The sequence below is a fragment of the Callorhinchus milii genome, unplaced genomic scaffold, assembly GCF_018977255.1.
Source record: "Callorhinchus milii isolate IMCB2004 unplaced genomic scaffold, IMCB_Cmil_1.0 Scaffold7, whole genome shotgun sequence".
NCBI lineage: Eukaryota > Metazoa > Chordata > Chondrichthyes > Chimaeriformes > Callorhinchidae > Callorhinchus > Callorhinchus milii.
Window position 1 is genome coordinate 26,396,388 of NW_024704748.1, and position 18,127 is coordinate 26,414,514.

Sequence of the window (18,127 nt, forward strand, 5' to 3'; positions counted from 1 at the left end):
GGAATTTAATTAGCTGGTTCTATCAGATTTAGCACATTAAAATTGTTCTTTGTTTACATCCTTTGATCTTCACTGTACAATCAACACAATTTTTGTTCTGGTCAAATGAGAATAAGATGCAACAGCAAGAGAACGTTTGACTAATTTTTTTTTTCCGCCCCCTCACACTCTCTCTCTCTCTTTCCCTCTCTCTCTATCTCTCTCTCCCTCCCTCTCTCTCTCTCGCCCCCTCTCTTCTTCCTTTCAGGCAAGGTCAACCTGTTTACCCAATCACAACAGGGGGATTTCGGCATCCGTACCCCACAGCACTCACTGTCAATGCTTCTATGTCAAGGTGGGTAGCCTTTTAATAATAATAATTATAATAAGAAGTACAAATAATAATAATAATAATCCTTACAGTTGATGTCAGGAGCCTTTCATGTCAGGAGACTGCCTCCAAGTGCCTCACGAAATCTACCTTAAAATGCAGTGACTGCGTATTTTGTGGGCAGAACGCTTATTGAAATAGTGATTGGAAAGCAAATTGTCTTCCAACATCCTTTCAATAGTTTGCATCGTCCCGGGTGACCCAAAAAAGTCGTGATGCCATTTATTTTAATAATTACTTCATTTCTTCATCATTTCTTTCTAAGATTTATTAGACATTGTAATGGTATCATGACTTTTTGGTCACCCTGTATTGTACACGTAATAATCCTTGCTTTTGGTATAATTTTGCCCCTTTTTTATTCAGTGTTTGGCCCTGTGCAGGCACCAGTTATTAGCAAACTCCAGGCCCATGTATTGACGTTGATATATTGATTTCATAAACAGGCAGACACCCTGTCTCCCAATGGTTGTTCACAAGTAAGTGTTACAGTCAGCATTTGTGAATGAACAATGTGGGAATAATAATGTAGCATCAATTGGGATCCGAGCCTGTACAGCACTATTCCGGTGAAGAAGCCATCGTTTAGAACATGGACAATAATTCACTGCTTTTCCAGACTTGCATTACCCCCAAGGGATCTGGAAGTGTCGAGAGGATGCTATAATTATATTACACTTTATATAAATGTGGTTGATAGCCCGAGGGACAATGTTATACTACTTTCAGCCCGAAAAGCCCAGTAAATCTATTACACCCTTGGCTGTAGTCACTTATCAGTACTTGAGTGACGCTAAGTCAGTTCACAGAGCAATAGTCTTCCTTATTATACCGCAGGTGAAAGGTCACCCCAACGCATCACTCAAAAAGGTAATAATGATCCTGGTTATCTCACTTTATGGGGCCTGGAACTCATTCTTTGCAGTGAGTCGGTGAGCAGTGCAAAGCACTTATTCCGTACAGAGTATATATCAGTCGTGGTGGCAAATTACAGAAGTCATCAGGTGTGTCAGAGCTAAACCCCCAGAGAGCTTCAAGCCAGATCTATTCTGGTGACTTTCTGCATGTATTACCTGGGATTCACTTAGAGGCCGTTAAAGGAACGATATAGATGAGGTTAAAGCCCAACTATGACTCTAAAGGGAGCCACAAAGTTACAATGTAAAAATTTAATGGGAGATTTGTGTAATAAGAGACGAGAAAGATTGAAGGAGGTAGTATATCTGGGGGCCCCGAGTAAGAATAAGATAAGAGTAGACAAAGGTGTGGAGAAAGTGAGCGTTTAGTCCATTTGGCTGTTTTAGTATTGATCAACGAGAGAGATTCTAGCAGACAGGAGGTTTTCGAGAGACAGAGAAGAGAGAGAGAGTTGGGAGCTGGAGGGAAGATAAGTCACCTGTCAGATCACAGTCTGTTCATGCGACTGTCCAATCTTGTGATGAAAGGGGCCCGAGTGTGCACGGCAATTGGAATTGGCAGTTTGAGAGTCCATAACCCTGGCACACTTGTGCCTTTCTTTCAAGCCGATGCTCTCTCACACGAAGCGTAGATTTTAACCCGACCTCTGGTACCCAACGGTCAAAGTCAAATGAAATGTACCACTGAACCTACAGTTTAACACATGGAATCTAGAGCCTTTGCCTGCCCAGAGTTTAAGGACTTCATTGTAGAGCAGCTAAATTTATATATCTAATCCTGATTTGTAGTGTTGTACGGTAATATATATATTTCCTCCCATGATTAGACCGTGTCACCATAGCCGTGTGAATCTCATATTAACTTTACTTGACCACTTATAGTGCAAGTGATGAGAAGCTTGGATTTTGCTCTGATCCAAAGCTATTTTTTCATACGGTTATTTCTTGAGGCTGTTGAGACTGCGGAAGCCACTGTCATCAGCTGTGATTCAAACAAATAGCGCCAGAGTGTTTAAGAGAGAACCTGATGGATGAACGAGGGAGAAGGGAATAGAGGGATACAGGAGAGGGAATTAGGAGGGGAAGGGGTTGTGGAGTCCTGCAGCTCAGTGGTTAGCTCATTCGCCTCTCAAGCGAGAGGACCTGGGCTCGATTCCCCGGCAGGGCGATACCTTACGCCACACGCCTCTGTTCAACTAGCAGTAAATAGGAACCCGGTTGTTAGTTGAGATTCGAGGATCGCTTATCTAGGGGTAATAGTAAAAAATAATAATAATAATTTGGTCACTGAGTCCACAACTGTTTGTGGGACAATTGCCGGTTTCTGTGCCATCTTACTTATTGTAAACGAATAGCCTGATTTCATGTCATGTGTATAATCCATGACTGTTTGTGGGACGCTGCTGTGTGCAATTGGCTGCCGCATTTCGCCCACAAATATACGGTGAATTCACTTTACAGTCTATTCTGTGAAGCGCTTTGAGACGTCGAGAAGACGTGATAGAGCGCTATATCAAATGCAGGGATTATTATTACTATAATTAGGATATCTGGGGAACTCTGCTACAGATTGGTAGGGTTCTGGTACTTGCTCTGCAGTGTGTTACCAATCTCGACTTGAGGCAGCAAATGGTCCTGTTTCCATTATTCATCCAGTGTGTTTGTCAGGAGGCAACCGAATGAACCAAAGGTGAACACACACACTTGTGTTTTAGTGCAGCAGAGCCAGCGATTTTCTCTAAATTTGGAATTGAGTGTCCAAATGTGTGCAATGCCATCAGCAGCCAGGCCTCCCACGGTGACAAGTGATCATTATTTAAACATCTGTCGGTAAAAGAATCTGCATTGTTTTTCCCCCGATCCTCATTCATAGGATCCCCCAATGCCACAGATATCATCGCCTAAAATAGAGAGAGAGGCATGTGGCAATGGACTGTATATGAATCTTTCCCCAACAGGTGGCTGGTCTCTATTGATCAGTTCTATTTGCTGTCTCTTCTTTCTCTCTTCCCACCACCCCCAATCTCCATGGTGCTTTGTAGTCAGGAATACCCCTCAAGGAAGGTTAAGAGCCTGAATCAAAATCAAGAAGTGAAATCAGGAGGCAGTTTTTCACCCAAAGGGCAGTGGGAATCTGGAACTCTCTCCCCCAAAAGTCTGTGGATGCTGGATCCATTCACATTTTCAAGACTGAGGTGGCCAGATCAGGTTACCAAGTTGTTAGGTCAGGGTTTCAGGGTACGGGGCGAGGGCTGGTAATTGGACTTGACGTACAGATCAGGCTGAATGGCCTCCTCCTGTTTCTATGCTCCTAAATAAAATAATTATTATATTTATACATCATATACTCTTCCCCTCAGAAGGCTGTCTCCAAAGCGTTTCGCAGGATACACTGTAAAGAGTAGTGACTGTACATTTTGTAGGCAAACACAGCAGCCAATTTGCGCACAGCAGTCTCCCACAGAGAGGCAGGATAACATCTCTCAGATCAGGCGTTTAAGAGCCAACCCCTGGTATAATAATAATCATTTATTTTACTTTCCCCTGTAAGACCTTTGTGCCAGTTGACGTATGAGAGGGAGCAGACACTTTATCGGATGAGTTCCGTCTTTCCAAAAGTAAAGCAGCGCGGGGAGAATGTGGCAAAGCTCTCTCCAGTCTTAGCTGAGCTGGCACAAGTAGCATGCCACCCTGAACAGAATATCTGTGCGTTCGTGTTCCCAGCATTTGAACATGACCCCTCGAAGCCAGTCGTGTTCCTCTGAACATAATCAATGGCGTATGCATGCATAATGCCTACAGAGGTAGAAAGCCAATAGCAAAAGCCAGTAATGATGCCACATCAAAACTGGTGTAGGCTGAGGCTCGGGATTCTGAAGGATGCTATTTTTATAGGAGCTTTGACTGTACGTCACGAGCCCCAATTAATAGAGTACTCGCTCATGTGCCATTGGCTAGGAGTCTACTGTATTTACAAACTACTCCATAGTACTGTATTTAAGCAATCACTAATTGCTGCTAATGATGGGTTTATTTTCTGTTCATCTGATTTAGAGTTCATCTCATTTAATTGGTGAAGGGTTAGACTTTCCTAATGGGCTGAAACAGCTAATGCATTTTGATGATAGCTGTTAATTAAATTAGCATAGATTATTAGGCAAGGCTCCCAATCTCCAGAGACTAAGTCTTTCCATTTGTACAAACACTGCTTTAGCTGTGAGCAGGACAATTTAACCATTTTCCTCTCTTTTTTGTTTAAAAAAAAGCCACACACACAACAACAATCCTTGCAACATTTCCAGGGATCAATCAGAATAACAGCAGCAATTGTATAGCCGAATAGTAAACGTTAAAGGAAAAAAAATTAATAATTTGGTCACCATATCCGTGCTGTTTGTGGGACACTGTCGTACGCAATTGACTGCCGTGTTGCGCCCACAACATATACAGTCGGTTCACTTTACAGTGTATCCTGCGAAGCGCTTTGAGACGTCTCGAAGACGTGATCAAACACCAGGATTATGCTTCTTTTTGTTGATAATTGTATTACAAAAGACACAGAGTGTTGTTCTTAGTTTGTAGTTCCATCGTTTGGTGTTTTTGTTCAATGCCAAATAGACTTTGGAAAGAGAGGTTGGAAGGGGAGGAAGAGGTGGGGGTGGGGGGGGGGGCTGCGGGGAGAGCAAGAGGGAATGTGAAGAAAGAGAACACAGTTTGTACACTTGTGAAGCCGATCATTAAAACAGCTTAAGCAATTCTTGGAACGGATTCTCCTGGAGGGAGGGCATATTAGTGATTTGAATGAAAATATACATAGAACAAAAGGCGTGTGTGCTGGCGGTGGGGGTGACGGAAATACACGTCTGTGTTCTACTTTTGACATCCAGAGGAAATGTAGACTCCATGCCCTGCCAGAGCACACCTTTTGATATTCATTCCATCCAACAGTCGGGCAGTGATTCCTTGGAATTAAGTGATGGGTCATTATACTTTAAACACAGCGAGAGGCATAGACTGGCAATTAAACAGCGATAGCTGACACTCACTTGTGCCACACTGTGACCCTGTTAGATTGAGATGTTAGAGCTTCAGGGCCCCTCAGCCTAGTAAATTGGCTGAAGGTGCTTCTCGTGACTCGGGCACAATCTCAAATCCGCCGTCTTCAAAGAGCTCGGCATCATGTTTAAACCATAATGTGGGTTTGTGGCGGTTCAGAAAGCTCAGGGAGAAAAAAAACGAGCTCGGAAAAGATGAGACGTAACAGCTGCACAGGGAAAGGAGGGAGAATAATGACAAACTAGCTGCAACTCAAAAGAAAGAGGCTGTGTGTGTGTGTGTTTTTCAAGGGGGAAAGAGAGAGAGAGAGAGAGAGAGGGGAGAAAAAGTATCCCACCGGCTCGCACATAAAACAAAAGCAGGCAGATGACATGCAGTTAACAAAAACATGTCAACAGTGAAGTAAAGTGAGAGTGAATGTGATAGAAGCCCCAGAGACTCTGTGGAACAAAAAATGAGTTTGTTCGTAACATGGCCTGCAAGTTTGCGCACATCATTATATTCTGGCTTGCAGCCAAAAAGACAGTCGAGATTTTTCTCTCTCTCTCTCTCTCTCCCCCACCACCCCCCACCCCCCCCACACACACACATAATTAGCTGTTTAGAATTCTTCAGCTTTTACAACAGGATTCCTGTGCCGCCCGTTCCCTGTTTTCAGTTACTTCACGGCAAATGTCTGTTGAATAATGGAAACGTGGCAACCAAATTTCAACTGTTTTGCAGTGCGAGTGTAATCACCTTATGATAGATTGACATTTTTCGGTGCCCATTAACTCCTGAACCCCCTCATAAGTCTCTTCAGGTAATGAAATGAATGCAAGCACTTCATCACATGAAGAATAATACTCTTGAGGTTTTTGAAAGCACTCGTGTGCTGTAAAATACTTCACCTGTGTCCCGTCTTGTGTTCCGTTTGTATCTACAAATGTTATTTTCAACGCTTACAGTGCTAATATTTCACTCCAGCAAAAACACAACACCCGCCAGCTAACGTAGTAGCAAGCTCCACACACACACACACACACACACACACGTGCTGCAATTGAGCAAGTGGCAGATCTCAAATGTTCGCTATTATAGACCTTTTACTACTTTTACTATGTTAGCGTAAAGTAGTGTTGTTTATTTATCATTGTTGTATTAATAGCACTTGACTGCTGATGTTCTGACAATGACTCGTAATGTATTGCCACAAATGTAATCCGTTTCAGTAATGCCTGAAATTCTGATTTAATCGAGAATAGAATCGGAGCTGGACAAAATATATCCTTGTTACATATTGTATAAGTGTCATCTAACTGTTCAAATCAGAATTACTATTGCCGTTTTAAAACTTGTTTGTAAACAGTAGTGGGTTGGGGTGTCGTCTCTAATGGGGTCGGGGGGATCGGGGGGGGGGAGTTTTGTAATAGTAAAGTACGATCAGTATTTCAATTGTAATGGGTATTTGGGTTTCACTGTCGGCGGTCATGTAAACGCAAGACTGTCATTGTGTAATTTTATGTTTGTTAATCACGCGTGGCGATTCTCTGCATGTCTGTTGGATTGTTTTTTTATCAAATGTTTGCTCATCTTTCCTTTTCATTGATTTTTTTTTTGTTCTGTCGATTTACCCAGTTTTCTCTCTGGTAGGTTTCCCCCACACATGGTGCCGCCACATCACAGTTTACACACAACAGGAATCCCCCATCCCGCCATCGTTACCCCCAGCGTCAAACAAGAGTCTTCCCAGAGTGACATCGGCTCCCTCAACAACTCGTAAGTCCGAGTCTTTTACAATTCTGCAAAGCGCTCGTTTTTATATTCCAACGTATCAAACCTCGCTTTAATCTGCCGTCGTTTTCCGACTTCAAAAGTGGCGTTCCAATCGCCTTATTTGCCGTTTTGGTTCTTTCAGGCGTTTGAAACAATAATTCAGCGGTTTAGTGACCGAACAGCGCTGAGTGATCTCCGTGTTTGGTAATAGCGCCTTTCGTTTCACGTCGGGAGGACGTCTCTTAAAGCGCTGATGCGTGAAGTCTGATTAGGAGAACGTTAAAAGGGCTTAAAAACAAAAAAAGCTCAGATCATTCGATGCCTTCATTTCATTGCATGAACTGTAATAAACTGTGTGCACTTTTTCATTCAGAAGAGAAGCAGCACTCCCTCTCCTAACTTGGTTTTAAGTTGCGAAGCTGAAAGCTTTTTCTTTTAAACCCCAACCCCAAAATCTTTCCTCCTCCCTACTCCCCTCCCCCACCTCCCCATTCTTTTATCCAGAAAACATCATCAGGACGCCAAAAAAGAAGAGGAAAAGAAAAAACCGCACATAAAGAAGCCTCTGAATGCATTCATGTTGTACATGAAGGAAATGAGAGCGAAAGTGGTTGCTGAGTGCACACTGAAAGAGAGTGCAGCGATCAATCAGATCCTTGGTCGAAGGGTAAGCAGTTGTCTGAGATGAATCTGAACTTACCACAACAACAACTTGTATTTACACAGCGCCCTTCACGTGGGGTAGTGTCCCCGAGCGCTTGACAGTGGCGGAGTCTGACCCCGAGCCAAGGGGGAGAGGGAGGGAGGGAGGGAGGTGACCGTAAGCACGATCGAAAAAACAAACGTCTTTAGGCGGGATTTGAAGGTGGGGAGGGAGGGGGCAAGACGGAGGGATTGAGGGAGAGAGTTCCAGAGCTTCGGGGTGCGGTGGCTGAAGGCACGGCCACTGATGGTGGAGCGTAGGGACAAACGGAAGGCCAGAGCCAGCCGATCAGAGGCAGCGGTTTGTGGGTTGTGGGGTAAGGAGGTTGGATAGTTAGGGAGGATTAAAAAAAAATTATAATTTGGCCACTCGATCCACGACTTTGTGGGGACGCCGCTGTGCGCAATTGGCTGCCACGGTTCGCCCACAAAATATACGGTGGATTCACTTTGCGGTGTATGCTGTGAAGCGCTTTGAGACGTCTCGAAGACCCGATGAGGCGCAAAATCAAATGCAAGGATTATAAATCTAGGAATCCAGTTCTTGCTGATTTTTGTCTTTGGAATCGTTTTGCAATCAATCGGTTGCCGCCCGACTTCAGCCGATGATCAATGAATCCTTGCATCTTGAATCCCGTCGTCAAAACGTCTCGGGAGTTTCTGTGCAGGATTTTACTGCGGCAATCCAGTGCTTCTTGAAGACAAACAAAATAATAATAATAATCCTTGCATTTGGTATAAGTGTTCGCTCCTATTACCAGGAATGTGTATCTAATTTGGGAGCTAATTGTACTGGCTTTATCCAGGCAGATACAGCAGAGACAGGTGGCTGATTTGATTTTAAACTGGGTGAATTGTGTGTGATTCTGTGTGTGTGTGTGTGTTTGGTGGAGAAACCGGACAGGCGAGAGCAAGTTATCTTGTCCGAGATAACGCACACCTTTTAACGTGCCGATTTAACGGTCAACGGCCAGAGGTTTGGTTTTGCAAAGTTCACGCACACCAACGGGACACGGTATGATTCCCACTGAGGGTGCAGCAGTTTTAGTTTTAAGTATGGGGAGATTTTAGGTTGTTTGCAGACCCTTACTCTTTATAGTTTAATAATTGTAAACCCTTGTCCCCACTAGACCACACAGCCACCTCCACATATAAGTCAAGGTGCTGTTTTTTTTTTTACAAAAAGATTGAAGAGAAACAGATGCTGTGAAGTGCGTTAACATTGATGGTTTTCGCTGTGTTCTGGGATCAATGCCTGGTGCTTGACTTATGCATTCGCCCTCTTGGGCGTTTTTTCTGAGCAGCCGTGTGGTTTTAATTAGTCTGTTCTGTTCTGTTTCTCTCCACCCTAACCTGTTTCCTCTCAGTGGCATGCTTTGTCTAGAGAAGAACAAGCAAAGTACTATGAGTTGGCCAGGAAGGAAAGGCAGCTTCATATGCAATTGTACCCAGGCTGGTCAGCACGAGATAACTACGTAAGTCAATTTTTATGTTCTTTCTTACGCTCTTATCTTTTAGGAAATCACACTGTGGGATACGGTACATGGGTAGTTCGGGACATGTGTGCACACGACCGCCAGGAAGATGGAAGGTCGTGGACCCGAAACGTTGACTCACTTTCCTCTCTCCATAGATGCTGCCTGACCTGCTGAGTGTTCCCGGCCACTTCTGTTTTTGTTTTTCGATGAACCTTGGTCTTTTTTGCGCCCAGCATTTCTTATATTCTAATTCTCTCACCGTACTTCCCTTATTTCTCTCGCTCTCTGCCCCCTCTACATGTGGGTACAACCTGGAAATGTCAGCTTAATGTTGTCTTTTGAGGAGGAACCAATTTTCTTCTCCCCTGAAGCCATGGACTATTACTAGAGCAAAGTACCATGACTGCCCACAGTACTTGAGTATCTAACCCAATGTGGCCAGTGTACGTGAGCTTAGCCAGCAAGTTTCACCAGTTTAATGCGTGGTTTCCTGCTATACCAGATGGTGGGTGACTTTGCCCAAGAATGTGACCATCACCGGGGTCTCCTTTACACAGCTCGTTGGGTTTTTCAGTGTTGATCAGACAGCGGGTTTGTGTTGATTGGAGATGCTTGTCGGTTGCGCAATGTGGAACTGACTTGAGGGGAAACTTGAGTGCGTTTTCCTGTTCTCTCCTCAACAGGGCAAGAGGAAGAAGAGGAAAAGGGAAAAGCAACAAGGGGAGACCAATGGTAAGTAGGAGAAAATTCTCCTGCATAGTGTGGAGGGTACCTTCACATATCAAACAACTTCATTTAGACCAGATGAAACCCAAGCTGCTTCTAATCCCCGTTAACAAATACGATAACAAAACAGTTAGTTAAAATACTAGACGCGAGTTTAATTTACATTGGCTTGGCTTGCCTTTCCGAGAGCAGTAAAGTAATCAGTGCATGACTTAGACACATTTCAATGCTTGATGTTTATGGACTTTTTTTAAAAAAAAAAATTGTAATAATAATAATGATGATTATTATTGCGTAAAGCCGTCGTAACTTTTGAAAGACATTTGTAGAGCCTTGCGGTAGAGTAAGCTTGTTTGCCTCGCGTTGACGTGTTAATCTGGGCTGTACCCATTTTCTGATGCATCCCCCAACTTCAATAATTACTGATTATTGCTAATTCCATCCCTGGTATCCTCCTTGACTTTGCCCTCAGCATGCCTATCTAGTTGACCCATTCTCACCCCCTCCCACTCCTTCCCACCCCCCCCCCCCCCCTCTCTATTTGCCCTGTCTGCAAACCCAGTGCTTTAATCCTTTTATTTTTAAACTGATTGACACCTAACCCTCTCCACTGCCACTACTAATCTGCAGGTTACTTTATCCACTCGCTGTTTTTTTTCACCATATGAATTATTCTAATTTCCCCACCCCACCCCCCACCCCCCCCCCACCCCCCAAAAAAAAAATCAACTCTTTAAACAATACAGATTTTCTTTCTCTCTCTTTGGAATCGCTGCCGAAAAAAAATAAAAACCCCCAAAACACACACAATTGGTGCCTTCATTGGATTCTTAATTTTTTTTCCCTATATATTTTTTTAAAAAAACGATTTGTGGAATGAGAGAGGGGGCAATCAATCACTGATCACTAGTTTATCACGAGATAAATTGATTTATTGCTTTTTGTTTTTCTTGTCTCTCCTTCCTTTTCTGTCTCCTCTGCTCGCTTCCTTCCAATTTGTTCAGATTTGAGCGCTCCTAAGAAATGTCGAGCGCGTTTTGGCCTTGATCAACAGAATAACTGGTGCGGTCCGTGCAGGTGTGTATAGTTTACCCAGGTTTGCTACGGCTGGTTTCAAGCTGACGTGATTTGGCACTTTCCCCTTCTTGCTCTCGCTTCCCGGCGGTGGCGTGTGTGCGCGTGTGTGCGAGTGTGTGTGTGTTTTTTTTACATATATATATATATATATACATATATATACTCTCCCCCCCTCCCACCCCGTGATCTGAACCGGGGATGCTTTAACGCACGCTGCCTCGCATCGACTATTGCCGGGCAGCGTCCGAGCTTTTGGGCTCAAAGGTAACGAGGGGAAAATGCCAAACTCGACGTCCAGCGAAACCACTAGCTCTGGCTGAGATGACACATCCAGTGAGCAATCTCCTCCATTTGTTGTTTTTGTTTACTTCATGCTAACAGATGCAAATACTCCAAAGAAGTGTCGGGCATTGTTCGGGCTAGACCAACAGAGTTTATGGTGCAAACCATGCAGGTATACTCCCGCTAGGCCTATTTCCGGAATTCAATCTGCCCTTTTACTTGCATATGCGTAGTAGTACACTTGTGTGACTTTCCTGTGCTATAATGTGCTAATATTCTATAGCTTACTGCAGATCTTTTTTTATTTTAATTTACCTGTTGCCTTTTTTTTATTAGCAGCATTAGTATGTCTTCCTGTAAGCTATCCATCTATATATATATATATATCTATATATTTTTTTGCCCCCCCCCCCTCCGCTTGGTTGCGATAGGCCTGTAACCTTGTGTCCGAGATTGGCACAGTGAAACCAGGGGGTGGTGGTTGGGGCGAAGGAGGGGAAGGTTTTGCTTTAGAAAATTGCCAACAATGATCTGTTCCTCAAATATGCTGCTACGATGGGAAACTGAGACGGTTTCTGATGAACACAGTTCTAAATGCTGTCGTGTTTTCCTTGCCTTTCCAATGTTGTCTCCCAAGCCCCAACTCGTCAATGATTGTGAATGAGCTAAAGGGTGAAATGCTGATCCACTTTAAGCGAATGTTATTTCTCTGATGCCAAAGATATTATATGGTTGCCTCTGCAGAGTTAAATCCGGTCTCACGGTAGCACAAAGCATAAGTTTCCAGCATGTCTTAAAAAATGCTAATAAACGATTTGGTCACTCAGTGCACAACTGTTTGTGGGACACTGCTGTACGCAATTGGTTGCCGTGTTTTGCACAAAAGATACACAGTCAATTCACTTTACAGTATACCCTGTGAAGCGCATTGAGACGTCTCAACGATGTGATAAGGTGCTGCAGCAAATGCAGGAATTATTATTATCGTTATTATTGATGCGCTCCAGTAAAGAGTTCCTTAAGCTTCACAATTGCGTTACCTACCAATTGAGCTTAGCAACCCTCAGCTCCTAACCGGGCATGCGGTAGGTTCAACGTTTAGGCCAGTGAGGAGTTTTGGAATATCTCTTAATACAACCCAACGATCATTTCCTTCCAACTCAAAACTCCGGCATCAAATGGTCAGAGGCTTTATCCACCGCAGAGGCTTTATCCACCGATCTGAGCACTGTCGAACTTTTCAAGTGAATCCTGCGGCCAAATCTCTTGATTCTCGGGGTTTGTCTAGTTAGAGGGAATGAATGTTTTTTTTTGTTGTTTTGTCCTTGTTTTATACACACCTTTTCCTGTTAACCGCGTTTGGTTAAATCTTATTTCTTTGTCCTGACACATGCAGTCTTTGAAGTGGGAATGTTGTCATGGTAGGTATTTGTTTCCTCAAAGCTGAACCGTTTTTGTTTTTCTGTGTTCGTGTAGTGCTTGCTCTGTTATACATCCTTCATCTCACGTGGAACCCCGCTATCTGCCCCAGTTCAGAACGTGCTATAGTCTCTCGGAGCTCAGTAATCCGAAGCAGGGGGTTAGAACCTTGCTACAGGGTCATGGCTTTGAAAGACTGTGCACGTCTTTGCACCCTTCTCCCTGGCACTGTCTTGATGTTGGCATGTGTGTCGAGAATAGCCACTTCCATTACATTGTCATGATTATGTGCTGCAGATCGAAAGTGACTGCATTTCTGCTGCTGTTTGTTAGAGATAAAACTGTTCATCTGCTGCTCAAATGTCCGTGAGTCACCTCTACTGATCGTGCTCTCGATTTAAAAGTAAATTATTATGTAAGATGCAGCAGGGACAACACAAGTTTGGAAAGCCCACAGCGTCACTGAGTTCTCAGTCGGTGCTGCCAATACCTTTACGTTAGCAGGACTAAATTTGAGGCTGTGCGACATTTGTGTTTAACACCTTCTAGAACTAGTTTTTATCTCTTAAAAATCTTGGCTCTAATGCATTCCTTTCTGTTTCTGAGATCGTTCCTTCAGGGCTAGATTTTCCTTCACCTTTTTTTTATTGTTGTTGCTTATTTTCCCTGTCATCTGACTTTAATGTGCAATGCCTTACACGACTAATGCTTGAAATATTAACTCGTTAAAATATCGTTTAGAGCATGACATTCGGAGTAAACCATCTCCTGTCCTGGCATTTATTGATAAGATCCTTTAATACAGTTATTAACTAATTGCATGTTTGTCTCGTTTTTTTGTTTTAATAAAAAATGTTGCAAATGCTTTGTATTTAGAGGTACTCCTTTCTCATTTCAGGTGTGAAGTACTTAAGGTTGCCACACAGATATGGCTTGGGTGGGGGAGGAGAGGGGACTTTATAAAAAAAAAACCTGTTTCAAAATCGTCCTCCTTGAGTATCATTATTTACGTTCGAATGTAACAGAAGTGGCGGATTAACAACTTTCCATTAACAATTTTCAAACAAGTCTTTGTGTTTTGCTGTGTTGTGTTTATCCCAACACGATTTTCTCTGCAATCCTACAATTGGAAAATTGCAAAATAATAGGGGGTAATTAGCATTGCTGCTCACTTTGGGGGGTCGGGGGGGGGGGGGGAAGTGCCTCATTCTGAATGACTAGCTTGATTGGAATATTGATTGGAAACTTACTTCAGAGCTCAACCCTTTTGCTATTTTAACTTCCTTGACTTTTTTGGAAGGGGTTTGGGTGGGTAATGGACAGTTGGCTACTCTGCAAAAAAAAAACACAAAAAAATGATTTTTTGCAGTCTGCACACGGCGGGGGATTGTAAAGGTAGTTAAGCAATGATCAGCTCAAGGCGACGAATAGGTAGGAAAAGAAAACTGATGGGAGAAAAGGCCTAGTGCCATTTTTGAGTGAGTCTTGTATAGCTACGGTGAGTTTCCTGGGTTGCAAGGGGAAGACAGAGCAGGTTGTTTAAACTACTCTTTTGGCTTCAGAATCGTGTGTATTGGGGTTGGGTTGGGGTGGGGGGGGGTTGTGAGGGGAGGGAGGCCTTAAAAAGTAGTTTAAAATTTTGGTCAGCCTGGTGTCTGACACATGCGGAAACCCGTCCTGTGCTAAAGAGTGTCCAAACCAAACAGATGAGATTAAAATTAGCCTGAGACAAGAGAGGGGGCCTTTGGGGGTGGTTTCCAATCTTCGTTCCACGGAGATAGAGAAATGTTCTTCCCAGGGGCTTTCACAATGAAAGGTCTTGAGGCACTTTTCAACAAAAGTGGGGAACACAGAATGGGGGAGTGGGCGGGAGAGAAAGTTTGAGACAGGTGACGAGAGGGAGGATGGAAAGGTGTAGGAGGGGGAGGTGCAAAGGGATTTGGAGAAAAGAATTGCAGATCGCAGGGGTGTGGGGGATGAAGGTTCATCCACCGACACTGGGGGAAGTTGTCGAGGGGGTGTGGGGGGCGACAGAGTGAGCCGCTTGTCTCTCCAACCCGACCCTGTTTTGCTGGGGAAAGTTTGTGGCGCAGGCTGGTGAAGAAGAGGAATATAATAATACATTTTAAAACTGGGTTGTTGGTGGGCGAAAGCTCTTGAAGTGAGAAGTTTTCCCTCATTTAACTTTGAAGTTTCTCGCTGAGGCTGGAGGTTCCATCAGACTTGATTTCCTGTTGCCAATCATTTTAATGGGACTAATAGTTTGATTTTTTTTTGTGAACTTTTTCGTTCCACAACTGCTTTCATTTAATGAGGATTTGCAAGTATTTAATTTAAAGTTTACAACGCTGTGAGTATGCCCGAGATCAACGTTTCTTTTTTTTTTAAAAGCTTTTCCCCCCCAAAAACAAGTGTCCCAACAAAACATTCGGCCCAATTTACAAATGTGTTATACCGATGCAGAAGACCTCCAGACAGACATTTGTTCAGGTTCAGTTTGTGTCTGACACAACACGTGAGTGTGAATGCGTGAGAGCGAGCGAGCGAGAGACAGAGAGAGAAAGAGAGAGAGAGAGAGAGAGCGTGTTTAAATTTATTTACATTTTTTTTCCAAGCAACGACGCTTTCTGGGAGCTGCATTTTATTTCCTAAGCACACGTTTCCATCCTCAGAAATGCTGAAATGTAGCTTCCAGAAGGATAACTTAGCTCCTTCCCCGGGAACATTTACCCTCGACCGTTCAGGGTGTTCTGCTAAATAAAGATGGATTTGTACATGACCAGCAATTGACTCGTAATGATTCTGAACTGGGTCAGTCGAGGAAAAAGCCCCTATTTATTTCGCAATTACCTGGTTGTCAGTGTTACGTTTGTTCTGTTTTGAGCCCACCAAATTGTTCCTTTCACCTCGAGCTTTGTTCTAATATGGCATGATGTGCTGCTTCACTTGCATGTTTCTGTCCCTTTTACACTACGCTTTTGTCTTGGCAAACTTTCAGTTTAACTGCATGGATACAATTCATACAATGCAGCATGCTTTTGACCTGGCAGGCTTATGTGGCTTGAACTCTGAAACTATCTCAGCGCGTCTCACCGTCAGAGCCCTGAATACATTTGGCGAGATGTTTAAACGGGGCACGAAGATCTAACTCGGGGTGGGGGGGGAGGAGGGGGGGCGGGGAGGTGGGGGTTGGTGGTGGGGGTGGGGGGCAATAGGCGAATAGGCGTGTCATTTGGAACGATGGGAACCTTTTGGAGGTGCATTAATTCTCCATTCCCCTTTCGTGCGCACGCACGCACGCACGCACGCGAAAACCTAGGACCGAATAAAATTGTCACTGAGCACCGATTTAGTTTGGTTCTGTACATCCGGTGACGGAAATGGTAAAACGGCCAGCTAATAAGTCAGTTACGTGTGTGGTGTTTGCAAGTTTTATTTGGTGCTTGAACTTATTTTATTTTTTTTTTTTGCTTGAATCGCCTTGGGTTTGCAAAGGAAGGCTCTTTCTTCTAAGAGTTTGAAATCTTTTGCCCAAACTGTTCTGGGGAATGACGAGATACATCATACAGCAAAAACCCGCCTTCTTTCCTCTCGCAGATAGCTGACGTGAAAATGACACCTTACAGGAAACCTGTGAATGAAATGTGAACTTTTTTTTTCATGACCAAAATTTGATTGACTTTCATTTTCCATTACAGACCATTTAAAGAATCAGCCACTGCCTGCAGGCCATATAACCAGTTATTCTGTGTTCTCGTCCCCCGACCCATCCACCACCACCCCCACCCCCCCCATCTGCTACACTCCCAAATTCCATTGGACTCTTATTCTTTTCTTTCTTCCACTCTTTTTTTTTCTCTCTCTCGATGTCTTCTCCAGTCGTGCTCAATTTGGTGTGGTTCTTAACAGATTTTAAAAAAAAAACCTAATACTCGTCAGTATTTGGGTCAGTATTTCAGGAGGCTCGGTGGCGGGTGGGTGGGGGGTTGGTTGCTGGTGCGGGTTGGGGATGGGGATGGTTCTTGTTAGCGTTTTAAAATCAGGTTTGTAAAATCCCGATTTGGAATAATGCAGAACCTTGCATTTTTAAATCGCGTTTTTTTTTAAAAAAAAATGTTTGGTGCGTCACGGTGTATTGGCTGAATTATGATTAGTCTCGTTTGTTCAAATAACCCATTCCATTAGTCTTTTTGCCCTTTATTTACAGATAAATCTTTCCCTGTTTCTAGGAGAAAAAAAAAGTGCATTCGCTACATACAAGGTGAAGGCAGCTGCGCCAGCCCACCCTCTTCAGATGGAAGCCTATTAGATTCTCCTCCCCCTTCTCCTTCCATGTTAAGCCCTTCTACAGCAGACTCTGATCCGCAGACTGAACAAATGCAACCTCTGTCACTCACAATGAAGCCCGATCCTCTGGCCCACTTTGCGTCGCCTTCCTCTTCCTCGGCCCTGTCGACAAACTTGGCGCTCAAGTCCAGTGCAGCGTCCGCGGTTAGTTGCCAGAACGGGGCGTTAGACCACCAGTCCGTCACCTCCTCGCACCAGTCCACGTCCTCGTCGCAGACGCTACCTTCAACCTCATCCTTGCAGTCTGTCGTCCATTCCCGAGGTGCTTTGCAAGAGACGCAATCCCAGCCACTTTCACTCGTCACCAAGTCGTTAGGATAGCCTTTAGCTTTAGTTGCTGGTGTTTTTCCTTTGTTTTATTTTCTTTGTGCCATATGGCTACATGTTAGTAGATGTTATGGAGTGCATTGGTCAATATTTGACCCATCGTTATTTCAAGGTCCTCTTTGAATATGTAGGACAAGCCTTGAGAGATCCCTACCAACCTCTTGTCAACTGTTGCAAAAAAAAAAAGCCTTGTTGTGTTCATCACTGTCATGTGGTTCTTACTAGGTGGATTCTTTATGAGTAAGAGACTGATATCAGATTCAAAGAAGCCCTTGTGGAGGGAGTTGGCTACGCTGTATTATTTGTATTAAATAAGAGCTTGCGAACCAATCATTTTACGTCCCGTTTTATCTTTCAGGGCACAATGAATGCAGTGCCACCTGTTAATTGTGTGGAACAACTTTTGTGATGTTGTGTGTTATTGTTTAAATGTACAGAAATAATGGGGAAAACTGTGTTAATATGCATTGTTCCATGGCGTTGTTTATTTTGGGGTGGGTCGGGGAGGGAGGGGAGGTGGGGGGTGGGGGGGGGGGGGGGAGGGAGGGTTGCAAGAAATAAAATGACAGCGCTATAGGACCTGTAGTATTTATTGCTTTAGAGATGCTTGTTGTATCATGTATGTTGTCCCTTTTAAAATATTTTTCGTTTCTTCCAAAAAAAACAATGTA

At 43.7% G+C, this 18,127-nt stretch overlaps 1 protein-coding gene across 24 annotated transcripts in view; it reads left to right on the forward strand.

Moving 5' to 3' along the window:
* tcf7l2 (transcription factor 7 like 2) overlaps positions 1-17,786 on the forward strand; it is a 132,009-nt gene extending 114,223 nt beyond the window's left edge. For 4 of the 24 annotated variants that reach the window (XM_042336633.1, XM_042336634.1, XM_042336637.1 and 1 more), the window contains 9 exons: positions 248-334; positions 6,961-7,101; positions 7,603-7,765; positions 9,168-9,275; positions 9,962-10,010; positions 11,009-11,081; positions 11,463-11,535; positions 12,760-12,784; positions 16,990-17,786. In XM_042336633.1, the coding sequence (XP_042192567.1) occupies positions 248-334; positions 6,961-7,101; positions 7,603-7,765; positions 9,168-9,275; positions 9,962-10,010; positions 11,009-11,081; positions 11,463-11,535; positions 12,760-12,784; positions 16,990-17,450 (1,180 nt within the window). In that variant the 3' untranslated portion in view covers positions 17,451-17,786. Of the gene's footprint in view, positions 1-247; positions 335-6,960; positions 7,102-7,602; positions 7,766-9,167; positions 9,276-9,961; positions 10,011-11,008; positions 11,082-11,462; positions 11,536-12,759; positions 12,785-15,097; positions 15,134-16,989 lie in introns of those variants that run through there. The other 20 variants (XM_042336635.1, XM_042336636.1, XM_042336645.1 and 17 more) reach the window with 17 other exon arrangements.
* Positions 17,787-18,127: the final 341 nt, after the last annotated feature.